The 18,315-nt window shown below is 41.9% G+C and overlaps 1 protein-coding gene across 1 annotated transcript in view; it reads right to left on the bottom strand.

Moving 5' to 3' along the window:
• MAST4 (microtubule associated serine/threonine kinase family member 4) overlaps positions 1-18,315 on the bottom strand; it is a 538,667-nt gene that overhangs the window by 390,247 nt on the left and 130,105 nt on the right. The window contains exon 2 of the mRNA XM_072828443.1: positions 6,087-6,240. Within this exon, the coding sequence (XP_072684544.1) occupies positions 6,087-6,240 (154 nt within the window). The remainder of the gene's footprint in view (positions 1-6,086; positions 6,241-18,315) is intronic.

The raw sequence follows: 18,315 nt of genomic DNA, 5'->3' as shown, positions 1-18,315 counted from the left end.
CACCCAACAGCCACCAGGCTGGCATTTGGCCATGTGATCATGTTCCAGAATCCTGAAAGAAAGAATGTGAATGGACAACAAGAACGTGTCTCTTCCAGGCCGGGGCTCTTAAGGAGCTGGAAAGCTTTCTCCTCTGTTTTTCCACTTCTCTCAGCTGGACGCACAGCATCCACCTTAAGGCCACAAGGAAGAATAAAGCCAGAGGATGGAAGGAGCATGATTCCCTGACTCACCACGAAGAAGACAGCTGCCTGCTAACCTGCACAATGCACGTGAACAAGAAATAAATGAGTACTGGGCTAGGCTGTTGGTATGTTCTGGTTTGCTTGCTGCAGCATTCTATACACATCATTATATCTAAGCATTCTTTTGATGGAATTATGAAAATAAAGACATGGAGGGCATCAGGGAGAATATTTAGGAGTGATATTTACTAAACACCAAGGCTGCCCATTTAAAAAAAGTCTTATTTGATGTAAATTCACTGTAATCTCAATTCTTTGCCTCGTCCACTATGCTAAGGAGGCCTCTAGGATGAGACACCCATGCTACACAGCACCGAAACACAAAGGCCTCCAGATTAATTTTAAAGAAAAAGATATTGTCTAGGATTGGGCTGTTTCCCCCTTTCCTTCTTGAAGTAAAATTCACTCTGAAATGCTTTTAAAATTTTTTCAGAGGGTATTCCAAACTGATTCCAAGAGTTTGAGAAAGAAAAATATCTATTTCCCCTCCCCCCAAGACAGAACACCACATTCTGTGTCAGAAATCCTGGTTTATATACTTGCAGAGATGGTTTATTATTCCTAGATGCACCTTACAAGCACAGATAATTCCTCTTTGTTTTACATTCCAAACAAGCCACTCTGTTTTGAAAAACACAGCTTTCTCCAAAAGGAAAAGAATCCTGCCTTTCCTGACTATGAGGGCTGCAACATACATCACGGTTGTGAAATTCAGGAGCAGGGTTCGGGGCATTCCTTGGCCTATCAAGAAGCCAGGACGCAAGATCCTGATGTGTTCTTCACCCCCTAGTTTCCTTGCTGTGAACTGTCAGGCACTTATTCACATATTTATGCCTTGACTTAAGGGTCCATATAATGATTAGAATAATGTTCCTTTTACTCATTAGGGGGCTCCAGAGCCCATGTAGCGTTTACATGATGCTTCTGGGTGCTGACTGAACAAGTTGCATACCATGAAGAGAAAAAAATGCCTTTAGCCTCAAAAAAGAAAAAAAATTTTTCAGGCAGAGTTGGACATCATAAGCTCCGGGTTTATTATTTAAAAGCTAGCCTTGCAAAATAAATAATTAAAATTAAAGTACTGGGATCCCTGGGTGGCGCAGCGGTTTGGCGCCTGCCTTTGGCCCAGGGCGCGATCCTGGAGACCCGGGATCGAATCCCACGTCGGGCTCCCGGTGCATGGAGCCTGCTTCTCCCTCTGCCTGTGTCTCTGCCTCTCTCTCTCTCTCTCTCTGTGTGACTATCATAAGTAAATAAATAAGGAAATTAAAAAAAAATTAGAAAAAAAAATAAAATTAAAGTACTGATGGCATTTTTCTTTAATCTAATACCCTGAGGTCACCCCAAATTTTAGTTAGGGAAGAAAATGCCAAAAGCTCAACTATGGCTATCAATGTATGGTAGAGGTAAGGGCTTTTCGCTTCCTCCCCTTCATTTTCTAATTTGTCTATATTAAACAGATATCACTTATAATTTTAAAAAACAAATACATGCAAATATTTTTATTGTAAAACACTGTCTTAACTAAAGAAGCCAATGATGACAAACAGAATTATTGGTCCCAATTCTTGGCTTGAAACCTGCCTGACCTGGTGGACATGCACTCTGCTACTCCTGTTTTTCACCAGAACATAATGCTCTGGGTAGTTGCTGGTCCAAGAAAGAAGACAGGCAGGTGGAGCAAATGTGGACCCAAACATCCTACAACCAATCCCAGCAGAGCTCAGATGAAAATATCCAAAACCCAGCTGACCTGTAGCTACGTGAGAAACAAACACTTGTCTCTACCACTGAAATTTTGTTGTTTTCCAATATTACTGTCACCTACTGATAAGCCAACTAATACAAAAAAAAAAAAAATCAAAACCAAAACAAAACACCTCAGTGGCAAAAACATGGTCTCATGGATTGAATTGCAGGGTGTAAGAAAGACCATAGCATCCTTCATGTGCCCATTAATATAGGGAACCCAGCTGACTCCCATCCCAGTATGAGAAAACTCCTTGGCAGACATGAATTGTTTTCCTCCTTCTTGTTAAGCATACAATTATTGAATCACATTTACAGCAAGTCCTATGAGGCAAACAATGCCCTGAGACCATTCCGCAATGGGATTTCCTATAAAAACATATTGTGAGTCTCTGTCAGTGTTAAAACATAACTCTTTTACAACATGATATTTAATGCTTGTAATGGTCTTCCATTTTATGTGTATATATGTATGTTTAGCCATTATCTTTTGCCAGGTCTTTAGATGATATTCAATTTTAATTATAATAAATGGTGCTGATATAAATATAACTAGTGTTATTTCTCCGCACACATTCACAATTATTTCCCTCTGATGAAATCTGAGCAAGAGAATGGCTAGGTTAACAAATGTGCAAACTTCATGGGTTTTTTATCATGGATTAAGTGCATGGTTTTAATTTACTTTTGTAATTAAGGGACAAGGATCCCTACGGATTGAGTTAGCCCTGGATTCCAAATGAGCATAAACGTTCCCACCCAGGGTTCATTCCAATTAATCCTGCAGGAGTTTACTAAGTACCTACTGTGTTAGGAACAGTGCAGTGGTTACAAGGACGACTCTGGAGTCAAAACACTCAGGTTCAAGTCTTGGCTCTGTTGTTCGTGAACACCACGATCTTGTGCTGTTCCAACTACCTGTTCCTCAGTGTTTTCATCCATAAAATGGGGATAAGACTACCTCCCTCAAAATGGATAAATATATTTAAGAACTAAGTCAATAAATTCTCTATAAACAGTGCATGCCACACAGTAAGCTCTTAAAGTTAGCTGTTATTATTTTTAATTTGTTTTGTTTTTTTAAATTCACAAGAGACACACAGAGAGAGGCAGAGACACAGGCAAAGGGAGAAGCAGGCTCCCATGGGAGGACTCCAATGTGGGACTTGATTCCAGGACCCCGGGATCACGACCTGAGCTAAAGGCAGACGCTCACCACTGAGCCACCCAGGCACCCAGCGGTCATTATTATTAGTGATAAGTAGATGAAAACATCACAGATCTTCCTCTCAAAGAGCTAAGTTTAATGAATCTGAGTGGCAAAAGTTTTAAGCTACAAGTCTTCACAAAAACTTTGTTTTAAAGAAAGCAGTAGAGCCCCCACCCCCAAAAAAAGACTTTTAGATTAAAACAAGACTAAGCAATAGGAAGATAAGCTGGTCTTTAACATATAAAATCTATCAGGCACAGATTTCTGAAGACAAAAACCAGTATGACTTAATTAAGTTTAGCAACAAGTATATCCCAAGGTGAGATCACGTACGATTATTCAAGTTGCCTGTAACTAGCGGGCATTAGGTTTCCTAAATATCAGAAGTGAGGTTTTCTATCTGCTCCAACCAGACTCTTAGCACACTGCCTGACATGAAGTAGAAACTCAGTGGATAAGGGATCCAAACTGATGTTCAGAAGCCCAAGTTCTCCATCAACTGCAATTCAATTCATGCTGCACATAGTACTAATTGCCACCCCATCACTGGGCTAAGTGCTTTGCATAAATTCTTTCATTAAATCCTCAGCTAAGCTATTTAGAGGACCAATTAGAATGTTTTCTTCATATTCCAATAAAACTTACAAGCAACCTTTTTAAAAACCAGACTGATGTTCATGAGATTCTTTTAAACTCTCTCTCCTAAGGGCTAATAAACATTTTTGAAAATTATCTGACCTAACATTTAATTATCGAAAAAAACTGTATAGCACACAATTTACAAAATGGGAATCAATCTCAGATTTTTTTTTTTTAAAGCTGTAAGCCAATTTCATGATTCAGGTCATTTATCTGCATCAAGACCTATATAGCCTTGTGTGGTTTTAAAGCTTGTAGTCGGGACACCTGGGTGGCTCAGCGGTTGAGCATCTGCCTTTGGCTCAGGGTGTGATCCTGGAGTTCCAGGATTGAGTCCTGCATAGGGCTCCCTGCGAGGAGCCTGCTTCTCCCTCTGCCCATGTCTTTGCTTCTCTCTGTGTGCTTCTCATGAATAAAATCTTTAAAAAATAAAAAATAAAGCTTGAAGTCAACTCCTCCAGCAAAAATTGGAGAGAACCATCACTGCTCTTCCTTTTGATCAAAAATAGCCTAACCAAAGTAAGTACATTTCCTAAGTGAAATGAGTAAGCAAAGGGATGAGTATTTTAACCATTAATAGTTAATTCCCCCACCTACAAAATAAGGGTTGGACTACCTAATTTTTAGGATCTCCCTGGAATAAAAAAAAAAAAAATAGTCCGAATCTATAAAAGGAAAGCAAAGAAAAATTCGCTAAGCATTGAAGGAACATCAGTAAAACTCAAGCATTGAACATTTACTTAAACTTAGTGAAGTGCAGGGTGTTGTTGTTTTTTTTTTTTTTTTTTTTTTTTTTTTTGACAAATTTCTTCCCTTTGGCCTGAGTTCAGTTTCACCCTGCATTCCAGCACTATGCCACAATGGGTCAAAGGTTCTAGACTCTACTGAGCCCAATGTTGGAATCACTTCTGTTCCCAGAAATTTTAACTCCAAAAAGTCAAAATCCGTAATTCTCAAGAAAATGTGAATAACTCAACTTATTTTTCAGACCATTTAAGAACTGGCAGAGAGGCCTGTCATGTGCAGAGAAAACACTGCTTTGGGATTTAAAATACAGTTTTTCCAAAGATATTTATATTAGAGGAAAAAGCACTCAGAATGAAATAGAAATCTAACCTTCAGTGACTTAAAGTTTAATAACATGAAAATTTATACTCTGAGTTGTTAAAAAAAAAACGCTTAAAATTATCTTAAGTTGGCTATCTTTCAAGTCAATACAAGTGATTCTGGGGTTCTCTGCATTTGAAAAGGTTTTAAATTAATTTTAATGACATGATTAAAAAACGTGTGAAAGAAAAAAAATGGATGAAAGATACTCTGAGTTATTAAAAAATGCTTAAAATTATCCTAGGTTGGCTATCTTTCAAGTCAGTACAAGTTGATTTTTGGATTCTCTGTATTTGAAAAGTTTTTAAATTAATTTTAACAACATGATTTTAAAAATGTGTCAAAGAAAAAAACGGATGAAAGATTTGAAGAGACACTTCACTGGAGATAAAAGAATGTCCAACAAACACATGAAAGGATGTTCAACATCGTTTAGTCATCAAAAAAAAAAAATACAAATTAAATCCACAATGTGATAGGACTATCTACCCATTAAAATGGCTAAAATTAAAAAGGCTGGCAATACCACAAGCTGGCAACGATGCAGAGCAATTAGATCGCTCATCTGTTGCTGGTGGGAAATGTAACATGGTACAATTTTGGAAACAGTTTGGCAGTTTCTTATAAAGTTCAATATACACGACTGATAACATGCACCAACATAGATGAATCTTAAAAATATACTGAGCCCAAGACGCCAGACACAAAAGAACATGCACTGTTTGATTTCATTAATGTCAAATTTTTAAGATAAACCTAAGCTGCAGTGACGAAAAGCAGATCTCTGGTTGCCTGCAGCCAAGAAATGAAGAGTGGGCGTGAGGATGATCAGATCAGGGCATAGAAACCACTTGATGTCTCGACTGAGGTGGCAGCTAAGCCGCAGTACACAGTTGCCAAAATCCATACACACGTCCACTTAAAACAGGTCCCTTTTTTTATTGTACGTCAATTTTGTTTCAGGAAGAAACTATCAGTCAAATCCTCAACTTTACTGCTCTCTGGATTGGATCAGCTTTTGCAAAACGGTCTGCAGAGGGGCAAGCCCATTCTGAAGCAGGCCAGTTTGCGCGGCGGGACTCCGGGGTCCACGCAGCATGATTCCTCCTCTTCCATGTCCACCACTCAGGACTCACCTGTCAGAGCCCCTCCCAGGCTGCCCCGCCGCAGCTCTCGTCCATCCTCACTCAGCTGTCTTTTAAACTTCAGGGACTTTGCAGGGCCAGAAGTCACATCGGGGTTGCTGCATTTCCGACACGGCATGGGTGGAGGGGAGAGGATGTGGTCAAGCTGCAGAAAGAAAGACAAGGACGTCACTCACTGAGGACACTCTCAACACAGCCAGCTGGCAACCCCAGTGACCTGCTCTTCTCTTCTTATCCTTCTCTCACTCCCTGTCCCCAAGCCTGCTTCTCATGTGGTTAGACAGTTCAGGGGGTCGTGCATCTGAAAAACATTCTGGCCGGCTGCAAAATCTCAACAGCAATCATTTTTAGGCTCTAGGTCACAACAAATTAATGGGTTGTGAAAGCAAGTTGAGTAGCTCTAACTAGTATTTTTTTTAATATAATAAAAGTTGTTAGAGTCCAATGAGGAAGAAGTACTGTGTCATAAAATGTCTGATAAAGTGATATTTGGGTATGTGTCCTGAGTCATTGGGTCAAATATGTGTCTTTCTATGGACCATGATACCTCTAAGAAAAATGAATAATACTGTTCTATTGAGAATCGATAGATCACTGCTTTAGTGTTCACAAAAGATAATCCCCAAGCTTCTGGTGCTCACAAATATGTGCAGGGAACGACAATTTCTAAGCGCCACAGCCCTTAATGCAAATCAATACATCCCTATACTGCTTTATAGCTTTTTAAAAGAAAACCTGTCACGAGAATCAGAGAAACTAAAACCACTTCAAGAGACAGCTTTCTACAAAAGAATCCCTTGTGTCGCAACACTTATTTCAAGATCTTTCCTCCTTTTCTAAGAAAACCTTTCATACTCGAACAGGGCCACATCTTCAAAAATGTTCACCTTCAAAGTACATATGCATATATATGTGTCTAGACGGTTATTAAGGACAAAAATATCCATATGCATATACCTATATCCAGACGGTTAATTAACAACAAGAAAGAAGTACGGAAGGTATTCGTGGAAATTCCAAATGCCACAGAAAAATATTGGTAGAAATTTAAATTCAGAGAAGAGTTCAGTAGCACTGCCCAAATCTGGGCATTTTTAAGGATGCCTCCCTGAGATTTATTTTGTGTGGTTTTCCTGGGCAGAGAGAAGGATTTCTGCTTATACCTGTCTGCATTTTTTTCCAATTAAGACTATCAAGGATATATTTTATAGGAAAATGAAATTGAGGGACAAAAATCATCCATTGGTCTGTCTTTGCACGGAAGCATATTCAAAACCATGGCACGAAAAGAAATTTAACCCTATGAGTAACTCCCCCAAGCCCACTGAGGTGGAACGGACTCATTGGCTCAGCTATTACAAGAAGCCAACTCCCCCCTCCAAGCTCACTGCATTCATTAGTGACACTGAACAGCTGGATTTCAAGCACTTGTCAGTAAGACCCACCTCAAATTTTTTCCCTACCAGGTTTTTACTGTATTTCATTGCCACTTAGTGTTCTTGTGAGAGGTCCCCCCCAAAAAACTTGCGGTGCATCCACTTCAGGATCAAGCCAGATCAGTAGAGAAAAGGGATTCCAATTCCAGATTGCACTTTTGGAAGCTCTTTGATGAGTCTGCTGATCACTACAACAGTGTCCTACCTAGGACGACCTCCAAGAAGGAACCGAATCTAACTTTAGACACTTTGGCCTGAAACCTTAAGGACACCAAACTAGCTCAAGGGAACCCTGGTCAATGACACATCAGCTACTGGAAAATGCAATCAGTGGTCCAAACGTAGTCTCATCATTACACAATGTAGAAGTTATTTCTGCCTCCTTCTTGGCTCCATTTTATGCCCTTATCCCAGTTTTTTTCCTGCCAATTTAAAAAATATTTTTAATTTTAAAGTAGGCTCCCCACCCAACGTGGGGCTCAAACTCACAACCCCGAGATCAGGGGTCAAATGCTCTACTGACTGAGCCAGCCAGGCGCCCCCTCCTGCCAAATTTTTTTTTTAATCTGAAAAATTTCAGAACAAAATTTGCAATGACATAAAAAAAAAATGTTTTAAGACTACAATGAGCATCCTGATTTCCATGACCACTGGTGAAGAGTTAACCTTTTGCCCCACTGTTTTTTGTTCATTTTCTCTTTGTCTCCAATCCCCACACGGAGTAGTTTTTTGCAGACATTATGGATCTTCACCCCCTCAAAATTTCAGCACACTTCTGCTAAGAATAAGAGCGTTCTCTTTAATTCTCCTACCCTGTATTATATAACCTTTCAAGAGGTGGCAAATCTTTTGTTATCAACTTAAATCATAAACAACTGGGAAAAGATAAAATAAGTTTCTATCACGTAGATTTAATATGAGGAATTTATTCTTTTACATTAAAAGGAAAAGTTGCAGCCACAAGGTGGCAATGTGCCATAGACATTCAACAAAACCTTCCCTAATAGCTTGCCATCCTGTCCTGTAAATGCACCCGGAACCCCTCAGAGTGTCTGAGTGACTTCAACTCCATTCCACTTAGTTATTTTCTCTTAATTGCTAGTGGCAGCTGCGTAAAATACAAATATTTATTGTTTAAGGTTCATCAACTTCTGCTACTGATTTTTCACCTGAAGTTAAATTTTTCAGCTTGCAGAATTACAATTACTCTCCCTGGGGAAGACTGTTTATATCACATATTAACAGAGGGTGGAAAAATAAGCAGAGGAAAGATAAATTCCCAAATAAGAATTATGTGATTCCCTTACATATCTCCAACAAAGCCCTCGAAGACAAAACAAAGGCAGAAGAAGAAGAAATCAAGGAGAAAGTGTAACAAAAAAAAAAAAGAAAGAAAGAAAGTCCATTTCATCACATATATAGCCACAAGCTCTTAGTCCATAAGCCAGCATTTTTAATCAGAATCACAACCCCAAGAGGGGAGTATTATTTTAAATTCTGGGAAAATGGAGTCAGCGAACTGTGAGGGCTGTAAATGTTTCAAACACAATATAAGCAGAAAAACCTGTAAGCACAGTGCCATGTTCCAGGATTCCATTTCCTTCTTCACATCAAATCACAGTCCCAACAGGGCTCTCTCTAAATAGATCATTTTTCCAAATTTGCTGGGTTGTCAGGGGCTCTACTTTTCTTTCTACAATTAGTCAAAGCTTCTCAAAATGGTCCACTGCAGCCCTACAATTTATTCTTCATTTTTTGTTCTGATTCAAACACTCATGCTCCATTTACAAATATTTCAGCACACCCTGGAGCTTAGAGTAGACATCCAACATATCACTTTGGACACTGCCCTTTAAATGATTCCACCTTTGTGCCGTCCAACTTTTCCAAACTCCCAAAGCCTTCATACTACAAGAAGCTCAACTAACGACAAGAGCTTGCCTTTAAACTTCCAGTGATGTTTAAGGTCATCGAAGCCTGAACTTACCATACTTCCTTCACACACTTCGAATTTTCCTCACTAAGCAGACAACGGGCTGCTGGAGAGACAGCCCCACGGCCTTGTCACATGCTACCCTAGCCCGCTGCTACTGCTCACTCTTACTCTCACTCTCTGCTTCCATCCTTGCCTCAGCACAGCAGCCAGTAACCCTTCTAAAACATAAGCCAGATGCTCCACAACCCCTGCTGGAGTCCCCCGCAGCTTCCTCTTCACCCAGAACAAACCCCAAAACATGGCAATGCCATACGGGTCCTACCACTCTACCCACAGGTCTCTGATCCCAGCTGTTACCACTCCACTCAACCCATCTTGGTCTGTTGCTGGACCTCTGGTGCCCCAGGCATCTTCCAGCACCTTTACCTTGACCACAGCCTCTGTCTGGGACTCACTCCAGGTATTAGCTACCATGCTCCAATCCCTCACCGTCCCCCTATCTTCCAGGTCTCTATTCAAATGTTACTCTTCCGGGGGGGGGGGGGGCCTCTCCAACTGCCTTGTGTAAAACAGCGTGCCCATCACTTCACTCCCTTCTTTATTTTTCTTCCTAGCATCTACTGCCCCATGTTAGATCCTTCATATTTGTTTATTGTCCTTCTCCCAGAGATGCTAAGTTGAATTAAATTACGTACTAGTCTGTTCCAATTGTCCACTGCTCTACATAAAAGGCACCATTGTCAATACTGGTTGAAAAAGCAAATGAATGGCAACCTCTGGTATTTAGCTTAAAATACAATAGAAAAATAAACACGTGCTATTAAGTGTTTTTATTGCTGGAAAAAGTTGAATAAAATTATATTAAATGCTACTCAAGGTGAAAATGCTCAACTGAGTCTCAATCATTTTGACAAATTCGAATGCTTCGTGTATGAAAAAGACCCTGGGGTTACAGCAAAGGCCATCTTTTTAAAGAATCTTTTCTATATACAAACTAATATGCTAATTTTTTTAACACTGCTATCTCTGAAGGTGATTCCTAAATAATGAATTATTCGGCCTCTTAACTAGATCCCAACTAGCATATTCAATTGTGTCTATCAATCCAAGCCCTTCCTTCCACTCTTGCTTTTCTCTAATTCCTCACTCATTCCCAAGATGTGGCACATGCATTTTAAAGACCCATCCAGAATGCATGTGCCCTAAGGCCAAAGTTCATTAGTTCACCAGGATCATCAATGTTACCTGCATACGGAATGAGGCTCACCAGTAAAGTCTTTTTTATGCTAAAAAAAGAAAAAAAAAAAAAGAAAGAAAGAAAGAAAGAAAGAAAGAAAGAAAGAAAGAAAGAAAGGAAGGATGGATGGAGACTGACGTGTAACATGGGGTTATGAAGACAATGTTCAGCTATTCCGTTTCTTGATATTAAATATTTTAAAAAACTATAGGTATGGAAATGAATAATTTAAAAAACTGCACGGACCATGCCTGTAATCTTAATTAACTGCCAACTGCCTCCATCCAAAAAGGAATCCGATCAACCACCTGAAACAACTTTATTTCAAAACAGGATTTTGTTAACCTTCAAGCCAAAACCTATAAACAACATTTTAAAATTTGATAGAAAATAATTCTATCGTTAAGACGATCATTACTGGATTCCTACCAATTTCCGCGGTGGTTAGAAACACCAACAGTTACTACCTAATTAAGACAATTAACTATTTCTATGCCCATTTCCTCATCTACAAAATGTTAGTAATAATACCACCTATCTCCTGAGGTTGTTGTGCATAGTAAAAGAATTCACACATGCACGCAGAATAACACACAGAACACAGTAAGTGCACAATAAATGTTAGCTGGGGTGGTTATTAAAATTGCCATATAGGAAGTCACCTCATTCACAAACATCTCCATATGAGTACTTCGTCACAAATGGCTTGCGAGGAAATTAAAACTGATTACGATTTTTACGGAGTTGTCTTATTTTTCTTTATGGCTCGAAGGAGAACTTGGCTTGAACTGCTTTACAGTTATTTCAGGCTGTTATTCTCATGCTATAGGGTGTTCAGTGTGCATGAAGCAGAGCTGTACGGAAGGACCTGAGCTCAAATTTGAACTCTTGGGTGCATCGCAGGGCCACGCTGTGGCCAAGCTACTTGACTCCTCTCTAAAGTATGGGCCCCAGAGGTAGGGAGGATGCAGGCAGATGATGGATGAAAAGGGCTTAGCACAGTGCTTGGCACATTTAAGTACTCGTTGATGAATAATGTTGGTGACAACGGTCACCATGGCTCAGCTCAAATTCTACTTTCTCTTAGCCCATTGACTGGTAAAGCACGTGGCTATTCACCTGCCCCTTCTGAGCGTCATCTCTCAGGTGTTCTTACCTCTAACTCCACGCTACTCAAATAGAGCAGAAACATTTATCATGCTCGCCACTGCATGAAAAATAGGCAACCTCCTTTTCCCCAGTATCCTAAAATCTAACGACACAGACTGAGTCAGGCCCTGACAGGGCTATAATCTTGGCCCACGCTGTAATGGGGGCTCATTTAATTGATTTTGCTGACGTTCATTTTGGATGATACCACTCAGAATGCCTGCTTCCATTTAATGATATGGTAACAAACAGCCATAGAAGTCCTGCCACCCTGCTGTACCAAGTGAGGAAGAGCCTCTATTAGACAGTATCCACCGTGTCAAGACTCCTCTTTTATAAAAATATTTATGAAGCACTTATGGGCCAGGTATGCCTCTGGGCACAACAGGAGACAAAACTCTTTGCCCACCAGAAGCTTCATGCTACTTGGAGAAAGAAACCTGAAGAAAATGTTGTCAGTTCTCGCTAATACGATCAGGTGTGCTTCTGCTGGGTGATGGTCTGATGTTACCCTGGGAACCCCACAATGCACATAATTCATTATATTTCTCTCCTTCAATCACTGGCAATCACAGGGCAAAGTCTGTGTAGCCCATCACCACCAAGATTTCATGGGTCTGCTTGCAGCACCAACCTCACACTGGATTTTACTTTACCCTCTGCTGTAGACTGAAAGTTTGAGCTTCCCCCAAATTCTTATGTTGGACACTAACCCCGAATGTGATGGTATCTGGAAGGAGGCCCTTTGGGAAGTGATTAAGTCCTGAAAGTGGACTCCGTCTGAATGGGATTAGTGCCTTATGCAGAACATCCCACAGAGCTCTCTTGCTTCTTCCACCAGGTGAGGACACAGCTCTAAGCTCTATGAAGCAGGAAGCAGGCCCTCACCAGACACCGAATCTGCCAGTGGCTTGCTCTTGAACTTACTGGCCTCCCAAATGCTGAGAAATAAATGGTCTGAGTCCTCTGTCTATCACATGCTGTTACGGTCAGCTGGGTGGACTAAAATACCCTCTGGTATTGGTTCTCAGGTCATGGCAATTTTGCCACTGAGGGGACATTTGGCAATATCTGGAATCATTTTCTGTTTTCACAGTTTGTTTTCTTTTAATATGTTATTTATTTATTCATGAGAGATATAGAGAGAGGCAGAGATACAGAGGGAGAAGCAGGCTCCCTGCAAGGAATCTGACGCAGGACTCGATCCCAGGACCCCGGGATCACAACCTGAGCCGAAGGCAGACACTCAACCACTGAGCCACCCAGGTGCCCTGTTTTTGCAGTTTAAAGGGAGCACAGGCTGCTGCTTTCTGCTGGCTAGAGACCACAGATGCTACTAAACACAGGTCAATGCACAGAAGAGCCCCCAACCAAAAAGAATTACCCGGCACAAAATGTCAGTTGTGTCACTAGTAAGAAATGCTGTTCCGTACAGCATTTCATTTGTACATCTTCACCTATTTTTAAGTTACTCATCTTGCTGAGTTATGTGTTATTTTAGGTCATCTTAAAACCTTTTGAGAACAAGAAAAGAGACAGAGGGAGAGCACAGATGGAATCTTTGCAAAAAATTGATCATGTCAACAAGTCTGTTAAGCAAATAATTTCCTGAGCCACATTAATTTACCCAACCTACTTAGCTGTTTATTGCAATTCAGGTTCTCAAACGAATACCGTGTTTTGAAAAATAACACATCGATTGAACGTTTTTAAACTGGGAGATGTACCAGATACCAGTACCATTTTCCATCTTCAGTTTTTAATTAATTCTTTGAATCACAAACTTCAATTAGCAAAATAAAACGTGTTTCAGAAACATACTAAAATACATTATTAGATCAAACTACAATGGCATTCACCTAAACAGAACTGCACCACTGGTTTCATCTCTTATGAGAATTGATTTTCTTTCTTCCCTTCTGAGAGAAATATGTAAATTAGCACTTTGATACCACTACCTCACTTTTGTCTGTCAATTCAACTTCAAGAAAGTCAATTCCTTTGCTTATGAACATCTCTAAACACACACACGTCCCACCAGAAAGCAGTATTATTATCACAGTCCCAAGGACAGAGCACCACGCAGCAGGCATCTATGATGTTTACATTAAGCAATAAATTCAATAGTCCACAGATGTTAAAAAAAAAAAAAAGCTAATATTATGGTTTTTTTTTTTTTAAACATAGTATTTTTCAAAGTTTAGTTGAAGAACCATGACATTGGGGAAAGCAAAGGGAATATGTTGATTTGACTCTGCATATGTATCACTTGCTTTCCTGTCACTTTAATATTCTTGACGTTTCCCTGACCTTTATTTAGGGATCTGATCTATTCCTGAAACTGTTTACTTATTTAAGGTCATTAAATTCCCCTGGCACCATCATGTCTCCATCAGCGACCTAACTCAAGATGCAGACCACAGTTGACAAGGCAGGAAGAGACAATACACTCCTCTGCACACATCTATCCTCCATTTGAGGTCAGAGGGGGGAAACGCTCACGACTCCACACAACTTTACATTGTGCATCCACTTGCCCCGTCTGGCAGAGGGAGTAGATCCCCAAGTAGGTACTATTCTTATGCCCATTTTACCGATGAGGAATCATATTCAGAAAGATCAGCCCCTCCAAACTTAGCAGCTTCTTGGGCAGTACAAAAGGAATCCAGCCCAAGATTGCTTACACCAAAGCCCCTGCTTCCCTCACTATCCCCCCCCACACACAACAGTCTCTTAGAGAAGGGCTCACAGTGACAAAGCATAGGAAGCCCCAGAGAGTTAACTCTGATTTTCTCTTCCATCTCTGGTCCAAGAAGACTCCCTAGAGGAGAATGGATCTTAAGAGTCTGATGTTAACCAGTCTGAGTGCTCCAGTTCAATCTTGACTGGCAATCTACACAGGCGATTTCTAGGGTTTTCTAGAGCTGAAATCCTTAAGCCAGAGTTATAGAATCACAAATATTAGCAGTAGAAAGATCACCTCTAGTCTCCTTTCCTGCCTTTTGGAAGACTGAGGCTCAGACATGTCAAGTCAAACCACCCAGGTTTAAAAAGATAGCTAGTGCACGAGGGAGGCCAGAACCCGCACTTCTAGACCTACCATCTATTGCCCATCACACTGCGCTCTCTTACCTACTTTGCTTCCTGCAACCGACTGATGTTCCCTACTCTAAGTGACTTGCATGATTTTCTATGGGCTTTTATTCATATATGCTCTATTAACTCAAGGTTGTTTTAAATATATATATTTTTTTAGCCAGATGTGTACTATGGACTTGGCACTGTGCTAAGGACTGAAAAACTGAGAAAAGAAAGGGACAGAGTCACCTTCCTTGGGTCACTTCTACCCAAGTGCAGGAGACTGACACAAAAACCCAACCACAAAACAACAGGACAGATGCAAGGATGGAATTAGGTAGGAGGGACTACAGTGGCTTTGAGCAGAGCTATGGCCTGGCATCTAATTATTTTGTCTGTGTTAGTTGAAAATGCTGGTGTTACTTTCTGCCTGAAATGCGGGGGTGAGGGGGTGTGTGACTTGTATATACTCGCACAGACTCTGGTCTTCTCAGATACTCAGAAGCCAGTCCAGGGGAAGCACAGAGCAGGGTGTTGACACTTGCTAATTTTGTTTCTGGATTGGCACTTCTCAAACTCAACCACCACGTCCTAAGGTGGAGGAGAGACAGAGCCTTTCCCAACCCCCCCTCCCCTCCCTGGCCGCACTACACGGCAGCATGATCCTCATCGTCTATCCTTCTTGAGGAGCCAAGTGCTCACCATGGGCTAGGTGCTTTAGGAGTAGTACGAGGCATCAACTCCTACCTCCCAAGAGGACCAGAAAACAGAGAGGAAGACGACAATGTTTGGAGGCGAGCCCACAGCCAGGAGGGCATTCAGCCACTTGGCCATAGAAAGGGCCTCAATTATCATGCCACCTATAAAATAAGGATAATTCTACTTCCCTCACAGGATTTCTGTGGATTAAGTGAACCAATCAAGATACAATACAAAGCTCCTAGCAAGAGAAGACACTCAAATGTTTCCTCTCTTCCCCCATCCCTTATCTTAGCCTAGTTTATTTTGTCAGAATCATTAAAAAAAAAAAATCATTAAGAACCCAAATTTCTTTTCAAATAGCATCTATTAAAGCTAAAAATAAACTTTATTCAAGTTTCTGGAAGAAAAAAGAACTTCAAAATAGCTCTCCTTGTATAATATTTAAGCTCTTTACCTGAATAAACATATGAATTAATATTCATTTCATGTTTTCACATTAAGAGGGAAAACGGGATATTTGAGTGAGCCTGCATGGGTGGCAGGAGCAAATCAAACTCTGACCCAAGAGGTAAAATAAACATTCCTAAGAAAAGCATTCCTAAGAATCCTTGAGGCCTGGGCCCTCAGCAGGCATGAGGCCTCAAGTGGTTAAACGGAAGTCATTTAGAAGGACGGGAGCAACAGTCCCTGAGAAATGGGCAAGTCACGGGCCACTCAGATGAGGGCTCCGAGGGGCTGAGGGGTGAGGATCATGCTAACTGTTTTTACCAGCTTAATTTCTTCTTTAAGAGGGACAAAACAATGACCCGGGAGTATGAGGGAAAAGGAGCAGAGAGAAAAAGAAAGGAATGACGGAGAAATCGAGGGAGAGGAAGCTGTAAACAGGCCGAAGGATGTGGCAAGGGCCTGGGGCAGGTCCTCCCCGGCAGCCCCCCACCTAGTGAGATGGGTCTTCTCTCTCGGCAAAGGAGCAAATAATAAACAACCACAATAAACAAACATATTATGAAACGATGATCAATAAACATATTCTGTAGCCATAAATTAATAAATGCCAAGGCCTTCAGTAAGGAGCTCCCTGTCACTCCCGGATCACTGACTGGGTCCCCTACCTGGTTTCCTGGATGGGACTCTCTGCTTCTCAGCTGCTGAATGGATGTGTGCCCTCAGCCCTTGAGGTCTGGGGGCTGCCCTGTGCCCAGGGTCCTGCCCTGACTGGCTCCTGCCTCTGAAACCCAGCTCGCCGGGGGCCAGATCCCAGCCTGGGTGCTCCCTGACCGCCTGGGCCCTGATCACCTGGGGGCCTCTGCTCTGCATCTGGGGCTTGCTTTGCAAGTTCAAGGAAAGCACCCCCATCCCGGGTTTCCTTAGTCCGGTGCGAACCTGCCCAGGGCTTGATCCCAAGCCACGTCCACCACCAGAGCTCCCAGCCCTCCGGGTCAGGCCCAGTGTAAGCCGCAGCCCCCCAGGGGAACGTGAGCCAAAGCTCTCCACGTGCGAAGGAGAAGGTGCCCCACAAAGATACGGAAGGGGAACATGGGAGGGGGTGGGAGGTGCAACAAGAGACTCAAGAAGGAGAAAAGAGGACAAACTACCAGCTTGGTACGTTCTGCAGAAAATGCATCCATCTGAACTTTTCTATCTATTCTTCTATTCATGTGGGCCAGGAATAACTTGATTGCTCGGATCCTAGGATTACCGATCACGCTGTCCTCTGAAACTCAGACTGACCATCACTGAAACCTCCTACTATCCCCCTCCCACAACACACACACAAGAGCCCTCCACTCTGAGGCCCTCCTTATTTGCCAAGAAGAAAACTCTTCTCCAGGTTACAGGAGCGAAGGACAAATCAAGATGTTCCCAGCGACCATATGAAATCAAGTAAGCAAAAGATTGTGCCTTTGGGTACAGGTTCCCAACGCTGCTAAAAAATATATATATATATATATTAAAATAAGTAAAAAGTATTCAGCCAAAACCACAGTGTAGTAAAAACAGACGGAAGATAATTCCCTGGTGAGAATCCCCTGAGGTCTCAAAGCAGCCCCAAGGATTGGGCAGGGTCTCATAAATAAGACCCACGCAACAACCAAGGGCTGAAAAGGTGTACGTTTCCCCGTGTTCTTTCCTTACTGGCATCGGTGAACAATAGTTCTTAGGACAATTATTTAAAACGTAGCCCATGCTAGCCAACAAAAGGAAGCAACTCTGTCTCCCTTCCCACCAAAGAGCTGAAACAGAACCGGCCAAAACTCAAGAAATCCAAGGAAGCGCCCAAGCTGGAGGGCCAGCCAGTCCCCACCTAGGAAAGCATGGACACACGGACGCCTGGCCCCGTCCCCAACCGACTGGGTGGGTCCAGCCGGGAAGCAACTCGGCAGTCCTCGTCTGACCCAGCCTGGTCACCCAGCACCTCTTTATTTTCCCCTTCTTGCCTGAGACTCACAGGTGAACAGGGACAGGCGTCCTTGTGGACTAAAGGCTAAACGTCTAGCATGACGTTAGGCGCGTCCACCACTTCCACGCGTGAGCTCCAAGTCGACCCCCCAACGGAGCAACCCACGCCAGACACAAACCTTTCCCAGAAATCTGGGGCTCTCTTGTCACCTTGTTCATTAAAAGTCCCTACGCGGACGGGTGGAAGCAGGGGGGAAAGCCATACGCTCACCTCGCTGGAGC

The sequence above is a fragment of the Canis lupus genome, chromosome 5 (genome assembly GCF_048164855.1).
Source record: "Canis lupus baileyi chromosome 5, mCanLup2.hap1, whole genome shotgun sequence".
NCBI classification, from domain to species: domain Eukaryota; kingdom Metazoa; phylum Chordata; class Mammalia; order Carnivora; family Canidae; genus Canis; species Canis lupus.
This window is presented reverse-complemented; position numbering and strand designations above follow the sequence as displayed.